General features: G+C 42.1%; 1 protein-coding gene across 1 annotated transcript; it reads right to left on the reverse strand.

Annotated features, from left to right (window-relative positions):
- Window positions 1-11103: 11103 nt before the first annotated feature.
- LOC109244500 (transcriptional activator TAF-1) lies at window positions 11104-18397 on the reverse strand. The gene is made up of 13 exons (XM_019411604.1): window positions 18222-18397; window positions 15012-15179; window positions 14766-14810; window positions 14585-14677; window positions 14390-14470; window positions 13727-13783; window positions 13446-13579; window positions 13230-13278; window positions 13080-13128; window positions 12337-12578; window positions 12119-12196; window positions 11863-11988; window positions 11104-11756 (listed from the first exon to the last, which is right to left on the reverse strand). Exons 2-13 carry the CDS (start codon window positions 15069-15071, stop codon window positions 11523-11525), a joined length of 1248 nt encoding a protein of 415 aa, XP_019267149.1. The 5' UTR covers window positions 15072-15179; window positions 18222-18397; the 3' UTR covers window positions 11104-11522.
- Window positions 18398-19087: the final 690 nt, after the last annotated feature.

The following is a 19087-nucleotide window of genomic DNA, read 5'->3' on the forward strand; positions in this document are numbered from 1 at the left end:
TCTATGTTCAATTATGCCTGCTTATTTTCATCTCCTATTTCAGATCAGGATAGATTATCTTTGGCTAGGATTTACCCATTATCACTTACTTAATTAGTTTAAAGGTTCAAGACTTTTTGGTCAAACAATTTGGCGCTGTCTGTGGGGAATGTTCTAGCCTCCCATCTAGATCTAAGGTCAGTCAGAGTCCCACTTCTCGGTTGACATAGCCTCGCCCTCTTAGTACAAACACCAACTCGAAATATTTGTAGGCGAGCCCGTGAAATAGCCAAGCAAACCGAGGTCAGATCTTTGCACGAAAACGAAATTACATTTCGATATCTGAGTGAAAGCCACGACTTGCTGATGAGTTGAGTCTGGTATGTCGAAAGCGTGAGTCGTCAAAACAGGATTATGGTCACTACGCACTAAGCTCGTCCACCATCTTATTGCTATATTAACGTTAGATACCAATCTACACTTTATGCACACTGCCCTCTCTCTTTTAGGAAGGAATGATAGCCTATTGTGTAATTCTTTGAAATGGCAAGCTTACCCTGCCCGTGTGTTTGCGGTATGACTTATGTTTCCCTTATTTTTGTGCACCTGAGACTGGATCGGAGCGGGACTCGAACTCGAGATCCTGGCGAGCAAAATAAGTTGTCATCCCACAAGACGCCCAGATCCGGCTAACGACAAAGCCAAGCACGGGACCGAGATCAAATCTGAAGCCAGCATTCAAGAATGGTTTAAAACGAGTCGCATTACAGCGGCACTCTCCACTCGTTGACCAATCAGGCCGAGGTAACAAACAATTCAGTTTGTGTTTAACTTACTATTTTTCTTTGAGTGGGATAGGAACAGGAACACTCTCCCAACTACGCGAACAAGAGAACAAACGCCATCAAAACAACACTCTCTGCGCCATATCATCCTGCAAGCAACGGATGAGTGAAGCCACCTCTCCAACAAATTGGTACTTAACGCCACAAAGGAAAAAATCCGAATAGACTGGGACCGAATCATCAGCTCGGAGAACATACGAACCTCTCCAGTACTCAGAAAGAACACAAGTGCGTGAATCCCACCCACGCACTCGCCAAAGCAACTATGCGACAATGCAACTAGTTAAAATCTTGTCTCGTCCATACGAGATCCCGACTTGAGTGTGAGATTCACCACCCAGTTTATCAACTACCTCTCCAGGCGGAGCGATGAAGGAACTAGATAGACTGGGACTCCTTGAACGTATTTACGTATCGTGCAGTAACATGTAACCTTCTCCAATAAATGAATAAGCAAAACAACATACAGAATTCTTATGTAACTCCACCAAGTTTACGCATCACTGGATGCATAGCAGGCTTAAAACACGACACAAGTAGGACGCACTGAGGCCGAGCTTTCCTCTACTACTCATTGGAGCTAGCATACGAAATTTCAGGAAAAATAGTCTACCTCGCTCGGATTTGCAAGTCAAACTCGACTTCGCTCAAACTGGCAGGTCGAAACTCGATTTCGCTCAAACTGGCAAGTCGAAACTCAACCTCGCTCGAACTAGCAAGTCAAAATTCGATCTCGCTCGAATTTGCAAGTCAAACTCGATCTCGCTCGAACTAGCGAGTCAAAAATTGACTTCGCTCGAATGGACGAGTCAAAATTTTACCCTGTTCGAGTTAATACGCCAAAAACTATCTCGCTCGAGTTAATAAGTCAAGATCGACCTCGTCCGAATTAGCAGGTTGATTATTGCGAGTAAATCCAAGAAATCCGAAAAGAAAGGGAAGAGCTAAAGACATGCAATATATATATATATATATATATATATATATATATATATATATATGTATGTATATGTATATGTATATGTATGTATATATATAAAGGGCCAAAAGGGGACCCCCACACAACCAACTAAGTACAAAAAAAAGGGAGAGTACAAAAGGACAAGTTAAAAGTACAAACGCCTCACTCAGCATCACCCCCATCCACGCCATCATCCCTTTCTCCGCTGGGTTCAGAGATGTCACCTCCACCATCACCCTCTCCATCAGAGTGGTCATCATCAAAGACAAGCCCGTCCTCAGCCTCATCATCATCATCGGCCTCCGGTGTCGCGAGGTCATAACCGCGGGCGAGCCGAGCCTCACGCGCTTTCACACGAACTTCTTCAAAAGCGACTTCCAGAAAATTTGCCGCCAAGCCCTTATATATATGTATATATATATATATATATATGCCTCAGCATGGATCCACATGTCGTACAAATGGCGAGGAACGTCAGTAGAGGTGGGCGCAGAAGGAGTCAAAGCCAACAATTGAGCCCTCTCAGCCTCGAGAGCAGCAATTTTATCGCCCAAGGTCGATACCTCTCCCTCAAGCTCGCCAATTCTCTCATCAATTCACGCTTCCCTCAGAGTAGCCGTCCCCATCTCAGTTGCGCGCTCAGACCCGAGAACGCGGATGGAATCCTCCAACGCTGCAGCCCTCGCCAAGGCCGCTACCCGGGCTCCGTCGACTCTCTCCAACTCGGCCACCTTCCCCTCCAACTCGGTCGCCTTCTCTGCCAGCTCAACACTTAGACCGCCAACCCTAGAATAACTCTGCTCAAGCTCCGCCCGCAAGGGGACCACCTTCGCCTGAAGGTCAGCACACTCAGCCGAAACGCCCTTGCCCACCTCGAGTTCTTTTTCTTTAGCCCTAAGCAGCCCCTCAAGTTCGTTGCATCTGCCCATGGACTGCATTCGGTCTTCGTCCTTTCGCTCCAACTCCTCCCTAAGGGATTGAGGATCGCTGCCCTCCCTAAGTCGGGCATGCATCTCAAGACACTTGTCATGGTATCGGCAGTATTTTGAAACCACCTTTTGGAAGACGGCAGTCCACTTCTCCTCGCGGCGGGGACTCTCAGTCTCCAAAATGGAAGTCTGAAGAAAGAAAAGAGGACAAAGAGATGTCAGCAAAAGTAGAAGACGTGAAACGAAAAAGCAACAAAGAACTCACCCTCAAAGCCATGCCGGCTACGCCCCGTGACAGGCCAACATCGCTGATATCCTGAAGGGCCCTGTTTCCGATAGCGGAACAAAGAATGTTAAATTGGGGCACCAGGCTTACTGTATCTTCTAACAAATCTAAGTCTGGGGAAATCTCGATCACGCGGGAGGATCTGTCCGTTTCCGCTTCCACCCGAGTGAACCCTTCTTCAAACATTCTTATATCTTCGGGGTCAATATCAGAACTGGACTCGTAGTCATCTATGACCATGCCCTTTTCCCTCTCGCCGGCTGAAGAAGAGGCACGGTCCAGTTGTAAAGTTGACGTACTGCTCGGAATGATTGTAGCAACCTCCGAGCTCTGCCCCCCTTCCAAAGAATCCATCTCCACGATTGGAGGAGGCACGATCTCAACGCCCAAACCAGTACCCCGTCCGGCGCAGACACAGCCAACGCGAGTTCACCTCTCGAGGGTCCCTCGGTCTCAGCCACTGTCCTCTATCTCTTCAAAGGGGCCTCATCGCCTTTGTCCTCCAATGACTCGTCCACCAAATTAACTGCGGGAGCCGGGACCCCTGCTAAGGGATAGGCAGCTGAGCGACTAAGCACGCACGCAGTCGAAATGTGCGAGACAGCGGCGGTCTGAATGGGTTCACTTGCAGCCACATCAAGAACGGGCTCGGTCAAGATACCCAATTGGCGGAAAGCGGGTGTAGGAGCCCTCACCCTCCTTGCCGCCCTCCGACCTGTAAACAAAGAAGAGAGATAAGAAGATAGAAATGACGGTATAAAAGTCAGAATCTAAGCCGAAGGTGAATCACCGGCCATAGGTATACGTCCGAACCTCTCATAGAACTGCGGCCACTCGCGAATCCCCATAGTATGGGGAAAAACCCGACTCACCCAGTCGCGAATGTCTACAATTGGTGAAGGAGGATCTCGTTGGGCTGCGAAGAAAGAAAAAGAACGATCAGATTACCCCAGAGTAAACAACGATCATTTTAGAAGGAAATCACTTACGAGCAAAATTCCACTCCACGGGGAATCCGCTGGGGTTCGATACCACGTGCGTCGTCCTCACGAAGAAGAAATTCACCCAAAAGCGACGATTAGTTTTATCGTCCATCTTCACTACCAATCCCTTGGTCCCCCGATGGCACATATGAATCATTGTGCCCCTGTAAAAACTTGGGGCGAAGAGATAAAGTACGTGGTGTAGAGAAATACCACGGCTGGACAACTCCGCGTAATTGATAAGCATGAGGAAAAGTTTGTATATACACGGAGAGAGCTGAGTCGGGCACACATTGTAAAAGCGGAAAAAATCCTCTGCTAGGAAGGGAAGAGGAAGCGTGTAGCCAACGACAAACGGGTACGCGTAAAATGCGCAGTACCCCGGGCGGTGTGTTTGGACTACATCACTACCAACGGGAACTATTTCAACATGGGTCGGAATTCGCCACTTAGTTCTAAACGCAGTGATCGACGCTGCATCCATCTTAGAGATGACAGGTCCAGGTTCATCCTCAGGCAAGCTTTTGAATTCTGATCTAGCTTTCCCAGAGCGTGGGATTATCTCGTCCACGATGGGAAAGTTCTCATCTTCCACCATGGTCACCCCTTCCTCATGGTGAGGTGCATCTGCAGCCAACATCACAGGATCTGAGGGAGCGTGGGCCATTTTTTCTGATTACGCGAAGAAGAAGTACGAAGATGAAGGAGATAACAATAACAAAGGACAATAAAGAGAGGAAGAAAGAAGAGAAGCTGAAAGTTCGAAGAAGAAAAGAACTAGGGCTTCAGGGGCTCTAAAAACACGACAATTCAGAACTAGAGTGCCTATCCCTATTTATAAGAACACAGGCACCCCAATCAAGAAAGCCCAAAAGCCGCCTCATTAGCTTAGAAACGGGAGAAGCGAGGGAAACGGTGTACCGTATGGGGAACGTGCGCCATAATGACGCGTGAAGAAAGCGTCATTCCAAACTGACGTAACAGTCAGTCGCGGCTTTTGAAGCGTCACCTCGCTACCCCGCCAACAAAGGGGGATCACTATTCGACCAATGATTCTTATATTTCTTAAAAATATAATCGACATAGTCCGCCCGCCGAGCTTGCCCGAAGGCAACAACAACATCGAGTTAGGTAGGATGTAGATCGAGCGCAATAAGCTAGAGGAGTGATTATTTCGCTTTGGAAGGAAAAAAACATCTCAAATAAGGTCCTCACTCAGCTCTCAGGCTGTCTGGGAATAGCTCCACCAAAAAGAAGCTAGTCGACTAATTCAGGAGGCTACTACCGGCGAAGCCCACGTGCTTCGAAGCGTGCTATTGCGTGAAGCGGAAAGGGACAAGGGCGGAGGGACTAACTGTATAGGTCGAAATCTGAACAGAAGAATCTCACTTAAGGAAGGACGGTCAAGAGTTAACCGAGCCGAGGTCACGCATAAGAAGCAATACCCTAACGAGTGACTCGGCTGCGGTCGAGGTCGAACACTCCATCCAGCCTAAACGGCTAATTCAACCCTCACACATTCCTAGAAGAATATTCCATAGGATATTCCAAGAACTTAAGTATTCCAGCTAAGGACCATTGGGTAAGAGAAGTATTTTTGTATAAATATCATGGGAGAGTCTGGCAAAAGGGGGAGACATATAAACCTATCTTAAGAGAGAAGGAGAGAGAATTCATCTCGGGTTCCTGGTCAAGGAGAAAGGAGAAAGGAAGCTTAGATCCTCATTATCCATCCTTAGTGGCATTGTATCACATGTATGGGGTCAACCTTGTTCAAGAACGGTGACCCTTTTTTATCTATGTATTCCTCATTATCATTTAGTATCATCAAAATCATCATCCTTTTCTTACTCGACAAGATTTAATCATTGTTATAATTAAATTCTATGTCAATTATGCCTGCTTATTTTCATCTCCTATTTCAGATCTATGATAGATTATCTTTTGGCTAGGATTTACCCATTATCACTTAATTAGTTTAACAAAAGGTTCAAGACTTTTTGGTCAAACAACTGTCTAACAAAGAGTGACTACTGGCGTCTGCTTGCTTCTCCGAAATTTGTCATCTGAAAGGGAGAACCGTATCATTTAACTTTTGTTCATCAATTCATTCTCTATCTTCTTTCTGGCTCTATAAAAGCTTCCACCTATGACCTATAAGAGGAAGACCAAGACCATCTCAAAATTGACAACAGAAATCAAAAGAACAGACATATATACGGTTGCGCCTCCTGAAATATTATCCCGTGCACCAAGGCAATAATGTGTAACATTTAAGATAAGAGGCATTAGCAACGGCAATGGAGCGAGACGAGGCAAATCATAAACAGGATAGGACACGAGCGCTCTTATTCTGGGCAAGGCGTGTTAGGACATTCTTTTGAAAATCAGAAGCGACGCAAGACAGATGCAAATCAACAAGAATTAACAAGTTTGTTTACCCTAAAAATCGGATAACAATTAAATTTATAATGTAGTTTTAAGGATATGTGATTTCACCCAATACTAATTGATAAGTAAGAAAATAAGGGGTAGGATTGAACTGTAAATAATCCAAACCAGTAGGCAAATAATCTTCAGCCTTGAATTAAGGTACCTTCGAGGTGATAACAGTATGAGAACAGTAAAGATTGGAAAATTAATGAACAAAAATACGGGTCAGAAAAGAAGAGCTATATTGCTTATGTTTCAGGGAATGATCCCCCTACAAATGATTGGAACTCCTCTTTATATAGTAGAGGAAACCTAATTATAGTACGTCTCTAATTACAGAAGGAAATCGTATAAACAGCTAATTAACCGCTTCTGATTTGGTCAGCTCTGAGATTCACGCCATGATCCTCGACCAATCACGGATATCTCGCTCTTTCCGTTACTAAGCTATCCCCGATGTTACTCGAAGTCTATCTCCCCTGGCATCGGTTGAATGATATCAACCTCGATCTCGAAAGAGACTTCGATCTCGAACTCGATGCCTTAGCTCTTCGACGCAAAGTCCTTGTTTCGATCAAATAGTGAAATCGGGTAGCCCCGATTTCTACCGTATATAGATAGTGCCCTCGTGTTTTGGAGTATAACGACAAGAAAAGAATTGAGTCCTCGATCTTTACCCCGATTTGCCATGACACCATCACCAAGACGTAAGTGACAGAGGAAACAAAAGCTCAGAAGGCCTTTCCCGAGGGAGACTCCGAGAAACTCTAGCGAGTCTAGCGGTGGAGAAGATTCTGAGGGTGAAGACACTTCTACCGATAAGGATCTTGCTGCTTAGGCTTCGTGCTGTTCGTAATTTTTTGCTATTATTTTGAGGTTGATCGGCCCTTGTAAAGAATTCTTGATCGGGACCTATAGCCCTTGTAAAAAGGTTTTTACAAATATATAAAGCTTTTTCCCTTCCATGACTTCTGAATCCGTTACCCTTTTGTGCGGGTTAAAGCGCCTTAGCAAAAAATTGCTTTTGAAGATCCAGAGCTCGGGATGGTAATGACCGACAATAAGTACTGCCCTCGGATGTTTCTGATCAATGGACCACGAATGACCATTTGAACATGAGTTTAAGTAGCTCTTAGGCTCAATAGTCGATTTGCTCGATCTTGAGGTAAGGTAGCCCTTGGGCTTGATGGTTGAGTGAGTACATGCTCGAACTCGAGATAAGGTGTCCCTTGGGCTCGAAAGATAGTCCCTGAGTGAGAAACACGGGTAGACCTTGGGCTTAGTAGTTGAGTGAGTACTTGCTCGAACTCGAAATGAAAATAGCCCTTAGGCTTTATGATCGAGCGAGGACATGCTTGAACTCGAGATAAGATGGCCCTTGGGCTCGAAAGATAGTCCCCGAGTGAGAATTTTTTCGAACTCGGTTAGCCCTTGGGATTAGTAGTCCGGTGAGGATTTGCTCGAACTCGAAGTAAAGTTAGCACTTAGGCTTTATAGATAGTCCCTGAGTGAGAGTTTGCTCGAACTCGGGTTAAGATAGCCCTTGGGCTTTTATGATCAAGTGAGGACTTGCTCGAACTCGAAGTGAAGTTAGCCCTTAGGCTTTATAGTCGAGTGAGGATTTGCTCGAACTCGAAATAAAGTTATCCCTTAGGCTTTATAGATATTCCCCGAGTGAGAGTTTGTTCGAACTTGGGTTAAGATAGCCCTTGAGCTTTATGATCGAGTGAGGGCTTGCTCGAACTCGAAGTAGAAGTAGCCCTTAGGCCTTTGCATTTATTACGGATTTCGGACGTCTCCGATCCGCGTTAATTTGGTCGTAGCCTCTTTAGTTCGGAACTTTCCCTTTGGGTTTATTTCTGCTTCACTTCGAGCTTGTCCGAAGTGTCAGTCCCCGAGTGGGGTGGCCGTGGCCTGTAAAATCGAGGGTTTCCTTTAAGGTCTTACGGTCTCGAAATTTTAGTAGTTCGATTTCGTTGGTTTCTCAGACGGCAGTCCTCAAGCGTGGGGTTAGTTGTTTGAACTTCCATCATGATCGGCCCTTAAGCCTATTTACGCAACAGATCGAGAGTATGAAATAGGAAATTTTTCTAAAGGCATGAGATATCGGCAAGAAAAAATACTTCTCTCGATAGATGATTATACATGCGCGCATGTTTGACGTTAGGGCTCGAGTAACATATATGGGCACGGTTCATCTGACCGTTTGACCCTTACAGCATTTTCCTGTCGAGACTCCACTGTCATGAAGTAATTTCCTTGCAATAAAGTAGACATTCGAGGGTAATGCTCCCCAGTACTCGGGGCTTATTGTAGGGGACCTCGAATACTGTTGAATTGCTCTAAATTGGCACGAACAATGGTTGCCTCATTAAAAACGTTGCCAAAGAATACCCACTTGGGACAAAAACCGGTCTAAGGGAAAAAGAGCGTAACGCGTGCTTTAAGATCCAAAGCTTTGTGTCGATCCTTGCAGATAGCCTGCAAGTGTTGGTCGAAAAAATAGAAAGAATTGGAATTTGGTCGTACCTTTATTCGGATTTTGGATATTTGACGTGATCTTCCTTGTCATCAAGCCCCCGTAAATTTTGACCTCGATCATTTCTCCTCTCATTTCGCGCGAAGCTTCGCCTAGACCCGGTGCCTCTTCGATCTCCGTTGTACGGTTGATATCGATCTCTATTCGACCTCGGCTCTCGATCGATGTCCCTTTTGATCCTATCCATGGGCTTGCTAGGGTAAGCGGACCCCGAAGGAGTCCCAAGTTGATCGTCCTCGATCTCGATCTTCGACTGATATCGATTATGTACGTCGGCCCAAGTGACAGCCGGGTACTCGATTAAACTTTGCTTCAACTGTTGTGAAGCTATGGAAGTCCGATTGTTGAGACCTTGGGTGAAAGCTTGAACAGCCCAGTCACTGGTGACCGGAGGCAAATCCATTCTCTCCGCTTGGAACCGAGATACGATTCCCTGAGCACCTCGTTATTTTTTGCCTTACCTTGAAAAGGTTCGACTTCCTCGTTGCAATTTTAATGGCTCCGGCATATGCCTTTACAAAAGAATCTGCAAGCATAGCAAACGAATCAATAGAACTAGAGGGTAAGTTATGATACCATATTAAGGCACCCTTCAATAGAGTCTCCCCGAACTCTTTCAATAGTACGGATTCAATTTCGTCATCTTCCAAGTCATTTCCTTTGATGGCGCATGTATACGAGGTAACGTGATCATTCGGATCGGTCGTGCCGTTATACTTGGGGATCTCGGGCATACGGAACTTCTTGGGGATTGGCTTCGGAGCCGCACCAGGGGGGAAGGGTCTCACGAACTTTTTAGGATCTAGTCCTTCCAATATCGGTGGTGCCCCCGAAATTTGATCAACTCGGAAGATGTGTTCTTCTACCCTTTTGTCGTTTTCCTCAGTTTTCTTCTCTCCCGATTCGATTCGTTTGGTGAGCTCCTCGAGCATCTTCATTATTGTGGGGTCAGTCCCTGATTTACTAGTATTCGACCTTTCTGGTACTGGCTCGGCCCGGCGGGCGGCCTTCGGTTCAACCCTGCTGAGCATTCGATGCTGATTTTGTAGCTGTGCAATAGCGGCTTGTTGAGCCCGTAGCATCTCGAATACCATTTGGAGGCTGACTCCTCCATCTCTTCCGCCTTGTGAACCTCGACCACCAGATCGGCCTTCTGTGCATATACTCCCTTTGGGGTCCGTGCCCAGGTTCGCGTTTAGAGCAATGTGTGAACTTACATCGACTGGGTTGCCCTCGAGATCAGCTTGTGGCACCTCGACCCCTGGAGCGATTACATTGTCGTTTTCTCCGCAGAATCCGAGGCCATTATCACCATGTGTGGGTGCTGTTTGCGAGTTTTACATATTTTATCCTGAAAACAAAAATACTTAACAAGAACAAGTGTAAAATACTGTGTGTCATCGGAATCGGTATTGAATAGTCACTATTATCCTTAGCCCCACGGTGGGTGCCAAACTGTTTACCCTAAAAATCGGATAACAATTAAATTTATAATATGGTTTTAAGGATTTGTCATTTCACCCATTACCAATTGATTAGAAAGAAAATAAGAGGTAGAATTGAATTGTAAATAATCCAAACCAGTATGCAAAAAGCTTCAGCCTTGAATTAAGATACCCTCAAGGTGATAACAGTAAAGATTGGATAAATTGATGAACAAAAATACGGGTCAGAAAAGAAGAGCTATATTGCTTATATTTCAGTGAATGATCCCCCTACAAATGATTGGAACTCCTCTTTATATAGTAGAGGAAACCTAATTATAGTGTATCACTAATTACAGAAGGAAATCGTATAAACAACTGATTAACCGCTTCTGATTTGGTCCGTTTCGAAATTCACGCCATGATCCGTCACATATATCTCGCTCTTTCCGTTACTAAGCTATCCCCGATGTTACTCGAAGTCTATCTCCCCTAGCTTCGATTGAATGATATCAACTTCGATCTCGAACTCGATGCCTTAGCTCTTCGACAAAGTCCTTATTTCAATCAAATAGTGTATACAAAGTTTTATTATTTAAATTCAGTCGTGTTTAGCTAAATGACTGTGGAAGATAAGAACACAAGTAAAAGAAAACTTCAACGAGACAAGGTAGGCCTATGCAGCATAAGCGGATAAAATAGAAAAATTGCTAGTGAAAAGGTAAGACGGGCACAAAGATGGTTTATCCAACAGTAGGAAATAACATCATAAACATAACAGTATTTGTCAAGTCCGCTTATATCATCCAAACCAAGACCTTTCGGTTCCATAGCTTTCCTCAATCAAAGCTTATACATGTCGAAGATTACAAACTTACATAAACTATCATGGCCACCATCCCTCTCTGAGGTGAAAAGGGGGAAAAAGGGAAGAAAAGTAAAGTATAAAAGCACACGTCAGTTCTTCCGACATGTAAACTACAATTAGGTAAAATTAGAATCCCGTAAGTTCCATAATCCTATTTAGCTGTTCCATTCTGTTCCTCTCCCGCAGTTAGCAGTAACTTTGGACTTATAATTACGCCAAAATTACATAATCAGACTAAAATGAAAGATCTCAAAGTTGGGCGGGTGTACCATTGATCACCCAGCAGCCACTGCATCAGTTCTGGGGCTGGAATCGAGTAGTTGATGAAGCTTTGCTCCAGAACTATTGTTCTCATAAACTTCACTCTCATCATTTGCTCTATCCAAGGAACCAGAGTTATTGACTCTTGCTAGTAGGTTTGCCGTGCCTACAGGTTGCAGCCTCTTATCATCAATCTTACCTAAACTCACCTCTTCTGTCTGGCCTAGCTGTTCATTTTTCAGTCTCTCCTGCGCAATCCAAAAAATGATTAGCATTCCAAAAAAACACTTTAGGAAAGTGATTCAACAGCAATCAGACGGCTGGAAGAGAATCTGAAATGAGACAAGCTTATACCATTAAAGCAGCATTTTCTAGCTTCAGTTCCTCCGAGTTCTCCATTAATTTGTTTATCTCAGATTTGAGTGTCATGTTTTCCGCTGTTAAAGACTGAACTCGTATTGCCAACTCTTCAGCTTCAGCCTGAAGGATCAGAGAAACAAAGAACAATATGAATATCAGAAATGGTAGGCAGCCACGTTGAAACATATGCAATATAAATGTAAATCAACAACCATAGCTTCTATGCACTGTGTGCACACTGCCCTTTTACCTGTTTTCTCAATCTTGATCGCCTTGCAGATTCCCGATTAGACTGTTTCCTTTTCTCCCGCTTCAGCTCACGTTCATCCTAAATATAATTGCATGACAGGAATTAGGTTCAGACGCAAAAAAGATTTCTCACCAAATTCAGTAATTAACTGTATAGACACCCGGAGGTCGCTATGAAATAAAAAAATAAAAATTCACCTGACATATATGCTAATATACCTGTAACCAGGCTTCATTTGGCAGTGCAGGGCTGAGTTGTGAAACATTAGTTGGGTTAGCTTTCAAATGTGTACTAGCAGGATTTCTCATTTCCAAAGTTGTTGTCATGCTAGGAGAAAGTACAGTTCCCATCACTTTCTCCCCTACCTTACCAGGACGAACAGCCACGGTTGTCTTCTCAGAATCATCATTTACTTCCCCAGTAGTTTGACACCGTCCTAAGTGAGTCTTACTATCACCAGCTGTTTAAAATCGAAGAACAGACAGATCAGCAAATGAAATCAAGCATATTACTTTTATGTACTCCAAAAAAGATAACAGTGATTAAAAAATCAAATATCTACAGCAATGAGGAAAAGGAATGTCCATGTATACACCAAAATTCCCCCCAAAACAACCAATGATGCTAACACCAGAATGGGTGAAAGATCTACAAGAAAAAGGTATAGAAGTTTGCTCTAGATGTCTTCCAGACAGTTCTATAAAGGTTAAAAGCTGAATTTATTGTAGCAACAAGCCTTTAAGAAGCCTTTTGCCATTTGCAATGTACCACGACTAGACAAGTACTTTTATTGCATGTCATATACGGCAATTGTCAAAAGCCTAGCATATCAAACACTCAAGTAGGGAACAATCGGAAAATTGGAAATTTTTCAGTCCGAGGCAGAGTTGTTTACACTAGTAATTCTTTTTCTTTTGAAACTGTTAATAAAATCAAAAATTGAGAGAGATCAAACTCTTACAGTTATCAGGAGTTGTCTCACGGCTTCGTTTCTTACTTCTCTCACTGACCTAGAATACAAGAAGAAGAAATCAGTATCCACAGCTTTCATTCGATGCAAATAAATCTACTTAATTGAGATGCATAGATTTATCGTAAGAAAAGAACATACCCCAGCTCCATTTGTGTCACTTCCACCAGTTGAACCTTCAGTGTCCCCACTGGCCACAACATAAAAACTGAAATTTAGTTTAACTTGTTCAAAAAGAAGAATTACAAAATGTTGCCCTTAATGCAGGACCAGAATGGAAAATAACCAGACACTGCGAAAGTTGAGCATTGTCCTGAAATAACTGAACAAGATCTTTAATTTATTAAAATCACAAACCTCTGTGAATTTCCATGGTCCGTTCCACCATCAATGTTGTCAGCACTGCCATTTCCTAGTGACATTGCCAGCAAGCCTCGATCAGAATTCTCTGAAGACTTAGCAGATGCATCCAAACTCAAAGAAACACCATCCTACACAATGTAGAGCGATTTAGTCTATATCAAGTTCCTGGGTCATACAAATACATTGAGCTAATGGTAATAAATCAGACAATGAAGCCATTCTCGAAAAAATTAATTTCATACGTACTGAAAGGCTTTAAAAACTGGCATACATACCATGGCTTGGCTGACAGCAGGAGATGTTGCCATCCCATGACCTGGAGGGTGAGATCCCTGGAACCAAAAAACAAATAACAATCTGTAAGATGGGCAGGTCTATGGTTGTTGCTTAGCCAACACGCTGTTGTTACTCTAACATTATGCAGATATGCAGTCTTGTGCTGAATACATGCATTGTCAAAGCGAGTAATCTCTGTTATAAATGTAATACTTAAAGGAGCCAAACCAAAAAAAGCCCTGTGTTCCCCAAAGACAGGGAACAAATAAAGGTCGATCGAGAACCTCAAGACATGATCCACACCAAGTCATAGAGCTAATATGTGTTAATTTTCAGCTGATTAATTGACCAAACTGAGATCCTGTTGCATTATTGTTTTAAGGAACAAGCAAATACCTTCCATCCCAACAGATGACTATCGTACTTATAACGCAGATATTGGACAAATATTTATTCAATTTCAAGGGTTACTTTCTGAATCAATTAAGCTATGCTGTGTTGAAACTGTTTACTTTGTCCCAACACATTGCTTGCTCTATGGTACCACCAGGTCCTAATCACAAATTCCAGGTCAAAGAACTTCACCCAAAACAATAGAAATCAAGGAGCATTTGTTATATTGATCTAAGAATTAAAATAGAACTCTGGGAATGCAAACTCACAATTGGAACTCCAGGATGTGCATAAACGCCACCATGAGCATATATTGCTGCATATGGTACACCATAAGGTGGTATCATAGGCTGAGAAAGTAAAGGACCAAGGTTAGTCATAAAGCACTTGAAGTCTGACGATCAGATACCAAGCAATTAATATAGTCAAACAACTAAAACAACAAGATTCTGCCTGGAAAATACCTGTGGCCCCCACATATAAGGGTGAGGAGTATGACCAGGTGCAACGGCTGAATTGAAATATGTAGGTACAGCTACTCGAGGACCATAATATGCCTGAAGAGTTAACCAGTTAAGCCCTTACAATTATCGATAAAACATTACGACTCTCTGTATCTCCAACAAAATGAAAAATATTATTGACCTGCATGGCCGCCCAATCAGGATAGACATGGAGATTGCTCTGGTCCTGCCAATGTGAACAAAGAACAACCAGCCAGAGATGAAATTCTAAAAATAGTTCACAATATACAAGGAACAGAAGCGTATAAGCATCATAATATGCTCAAATCTAGGGTTCTTATGGAGCCAAAGACCATATCAAATCACAGGTCAAGAAAGTCAAATGCCGTATAGTTACTCAAACAATAATTTTGTCAAATTTGCTTACCGGAGTAGGCGAAGATGATTTCTCAGGCTTAGAAGGTTTTCCGTCCTCACTGTTTCCCATGTATTAGGAACCAACTAGATCCTGTATCAAATTAGAAGTGCAATCAAAATTTCCTTTTGTAGTCACCGATCACGAGTGTTGTGCCAACTAGCTACAGAAAAGCAAACCCTGCAACGAGAGTGAAATAGAATTCACAACATGAACAAACCGCATAAAATCCATATATTAAAAAAGGATTAAGATATAGAGCATGTAGGCCAGAAAACTGAGAAAGCAAATGATTTTGTGAAGTTTCTCTTATCCATTCCAATTTATCAAAGTAAAAAGGAAATATTAATATATCAAAGAGAACTCAAGTTGGACAACACATACTATTGTGAGAGTTTTCCAAGTTGGACAAAATCGAGTATTTATGTCATGAAACACACATCTGGAAACTGGACTGAACTTATTGCCTGCTGGCATACTAGTGGAGTATATTTTCTCATAGATCATTCTTCACATGTGATCTATCCCATCCCATGGGACTCAACAGAGATGACTTTCTATAATTAACAATGAACATAAAAGAGAAAGCTTAAATAAGCAATAGTACAAGATATCCTATTAAGTTAGCTGACTTCATTTTCATAGGCCTGAATTGATGAGACCATGGTAAATTTATCCTACTGAACCTAAAATCCAACCAAATATTGCAGCACATGTTATCCTATTAAATTAGTCTTACAGGAGAATTAAACACGTTTTACATGGTCTTCCCAATTCTCCCTTTAAATTATTGATTGTCATTTCTCTTGACGCGATACAAAAGACGACTTTCGAGAGTCACTTAGCCCCTTGACCTCTTCTCTCAAAAAAGACGCTGTGCGGGCAAGTCGATCAAAGTCAGAGCGGGGAGGGAATGTTTATTTACAGTTGTTGTAGTACGACTTTTCATTTCCTGTTCGGTCTTTCAATAAGTAGTCAGCTGCGGGCGTAGTCAGACTTAACATTGATTGAAATATGTCCTTTAGACTTTGCTAGAAATGGCCGAACACTAAAAAATAGGTGGAAAACCAGCTTAAGCTGGTTGTACTTTTAAGTTCGTTCAATTCACACAGGCAGGGTGATTGAGGTGCGTGCTTCGCAAGTTTTTTACTTTCTTCACACAACAAAACAAAGGCATGATAGTACTGTACTCAACTGCTCGTGCCGTATGGCTCTTCTACATTCTATAATCTATAATATGTTCATTCATACCAATATACCTGCTAAAAAAAACCAATAAATTTTCAACCCCTCTCACAGTCATCAAACCTGCAACACCAAATTCCTCTCCGCCCTCTGCTTCATCTTTTAACCGACACAACACCATTCACGAATTATCTATATATTGATTTTGTCACATGTACTTAATACATTCAGCACCTTAGAGGATTCTCAAGTTGTTAATGAACATTTGATAGAAAGTCAGTTCCTATATAGCTAATCGATCATTAAAATGCAGAATGTTGGTTACTCAATTGTCAGCGGGTACTTCTAACTCCATCCAAGCATTGACATTTTATGAAGGGTTAATTTGTATACACACGACAGTGTAAAAGTCATTAACTTAAAAATTAACTGCATATATTTGTGTACTCCACACATAGGTTGTAACCTGAAAAACAAGGAAAGGACATGCTATAACATGCTAAACCACACTACTAGATAGTGTGAAAATATATAACTTGAGTCTCTTTTTGATGTAGCAGCTTATATAAGCCTATACTATAGATACATCAGAATGAATAATCTCATTTCCCAATTATTCATCCATTTCATTTTACCAAGTTCAATGTTAACCATTTCAGTCAAAATCCAGTCAATTTTTGTTCCATTTAATCGCTCTCGCATGGCCACATAACTTTCAGCAAAGGAAGGTGAAATATTTATCATGTTTACACATTATCGTGATTTATATCCAAAGTTCACTCTCTTTCCACCAACCTAAGGTATACTTCTAACCTCTCTGGCAACTCTTAGATGGTTGCTTCCATGTTGCGAAAGCCCCACCGGCAGGGGCGGTGAGCCGGTGCTAGAGGAGCGGAAGGGGATTCATTTGAACGTCTATCGCCGGAAAATTACAATGTATATACAAGGTTATTTTTTTTTATGTATATATAGCATATGATGATTCCCCTTGATAAAATCTATGTCTCCACCACTGCCCATAGGAAAGCCAAGCATAACACAAGGGAGGGCTGAAATACCATGTCTCTACCAAATTTTTTGGAACTTGCCCTTTCTACCAATTGTTATGGAAATCTGTGAGATATCATCTCCTACATTTTTTCAGCACATCCTTCCAAAAGTAAAGTCTATTATTTCTTGCCCGTTTCAGAAAACTAATCTTGCATTACCTCCCCTCTCCCCTTCCCCCATCCTCCCCCTCTTCAGCCCCACTCCTCTCTTGAGGGAGCTTCTATGTGAAATACTATCATCGGCTATCACAAAATTAACTTATTTTCTTCGTAAATTAACTTGGTTTCCCAAAAAAAAAAATTTGCTTTCCGGATGCTGATTATGTTATTAAATTCTCATGTGTGTGTGTGTGTGTGTGTGTGTGAGAGAGAGAGAGAGAGAGAGAGAGAGAGAGAGAGAAATGAAAGTGGGTTCCCATGGCAAAGTCCACACACACACCCAGACTCCCCCAGGAGAAAAAAGAAAAGGTAAAAGAGGAAATGTAGGGGCATAGTCGTAACCTCACAGTCCCCAACTAAAACCCAAGTAAAGACGCAAGCATTACGTAACTTTGAATCTACAGGTTAACTTACAATTTTATCCCCGTCAGCCTAAATCACAATCTAGACTATAACCATCAAAACTATAAAAAAACTTAAAAAAATAATTAGCTGAAATTCCAAATAATCATTCGGAATTCAACATTCCCCATAACTACTCTAAATTCAATAACATTCTCTTCAGCTCAAACTCAATTTCTCACAGCTTCAAGTTCAAGCCTGCACACTCTCTGTTCCTCCCGTTGTTCCAGTCACAACTATATCTCAGCTTCAAGTTCAAGCCCAAAATTAAACGAAAATTAACTAGTGGCAAAAGATATGGCACAAGAACATATTTCATGAATATAGCACAGCAAATTCAAGAGAATTTACAGAGATCAAACTCAAATTCAACTCCATAAAAAAAAGGAAGGAAATTTTTTTGGTTACCAAGTCAAATTGAACATACCTCAAACTCAATACACAAAAAGCTTCTGAAGATGCCGGAATTTTGCAGTGAAAAGCTTTAGTGTTTCTGCATTCTTTGTGTAGACTTTCTCTCTCTAAAAAGAACTTAGAAGAAAAGAGGAGAGAATAGAAGAGAAAGGGCGTGTGGCGTGAGCATAGATAGTAGAGAGAGAGAGAGGGAGGAGAAGAAGAAAGAGTGGAGCGCCAAGGCAACATCCACGTCACGAAACACGTGTCCGTACTTTAAGTAAAGCTTGTACTTATACATTATACCCTAGCATGTATATACGGGTAGCCAAGAAAAAAATGTATTACGAGTAGGGATAAAAGGGTTGTGTTACGTGGCTTCTTTAGCAAAATTAGAATTTTTTAATGAAGACTCTCCAAGTAGGCGTATATTATTGATGAAAGAATTACAAGAAAATACACGTGACTTACACCATAACAAAAAATGACCTATATTTCTAATTTTTATCCTACTTAGCCCATATTCTACATATTTTGAAGCATTAGCAAATTCCAAATATGTGTTCTTACAACCATTGCTTCTAAAAGCTATGGAGTTAAATCTGTGTTCTCACATTTTCAGTCTCTCTTCTTCTCACATCTCCTACATATGCTTCAAGGGGCCGTGTATTTTCTGATTCTCTCCCTGTTTGCAATGTCAGAAAATTGAAGAGTAGAAGTCCACCATTGAAGGCCATTCAAAGCTTTGCTTTCGAAAATAGGATTTTGAGTTTGTTAGTTGTTTGGATTGGGTGTTGTTCCAATTGATTGAAAATATCAAAAGGAGTTCAAAATATAAATTTGAAGTGATTTGGAGTAGATTTCAGCACGATTTGAGTTAAATTTCAGAAAAAACGCTAG

This window comes from Nicotiana attenuata, unplaced genomic scaffold, assembly GCF_001879085.1.
Source record: "Nicotiana attenuata strain UT unplaced genomic scaffold, NIATTr2, whole genome shotgun sequence".
Lineage (NCBI taxonomy): Eukaryota > Viridiplantae > Streptophyta > Magnoliopsida > Solanales > Solanaceae > Nicotiana > Nicotiana attenuata.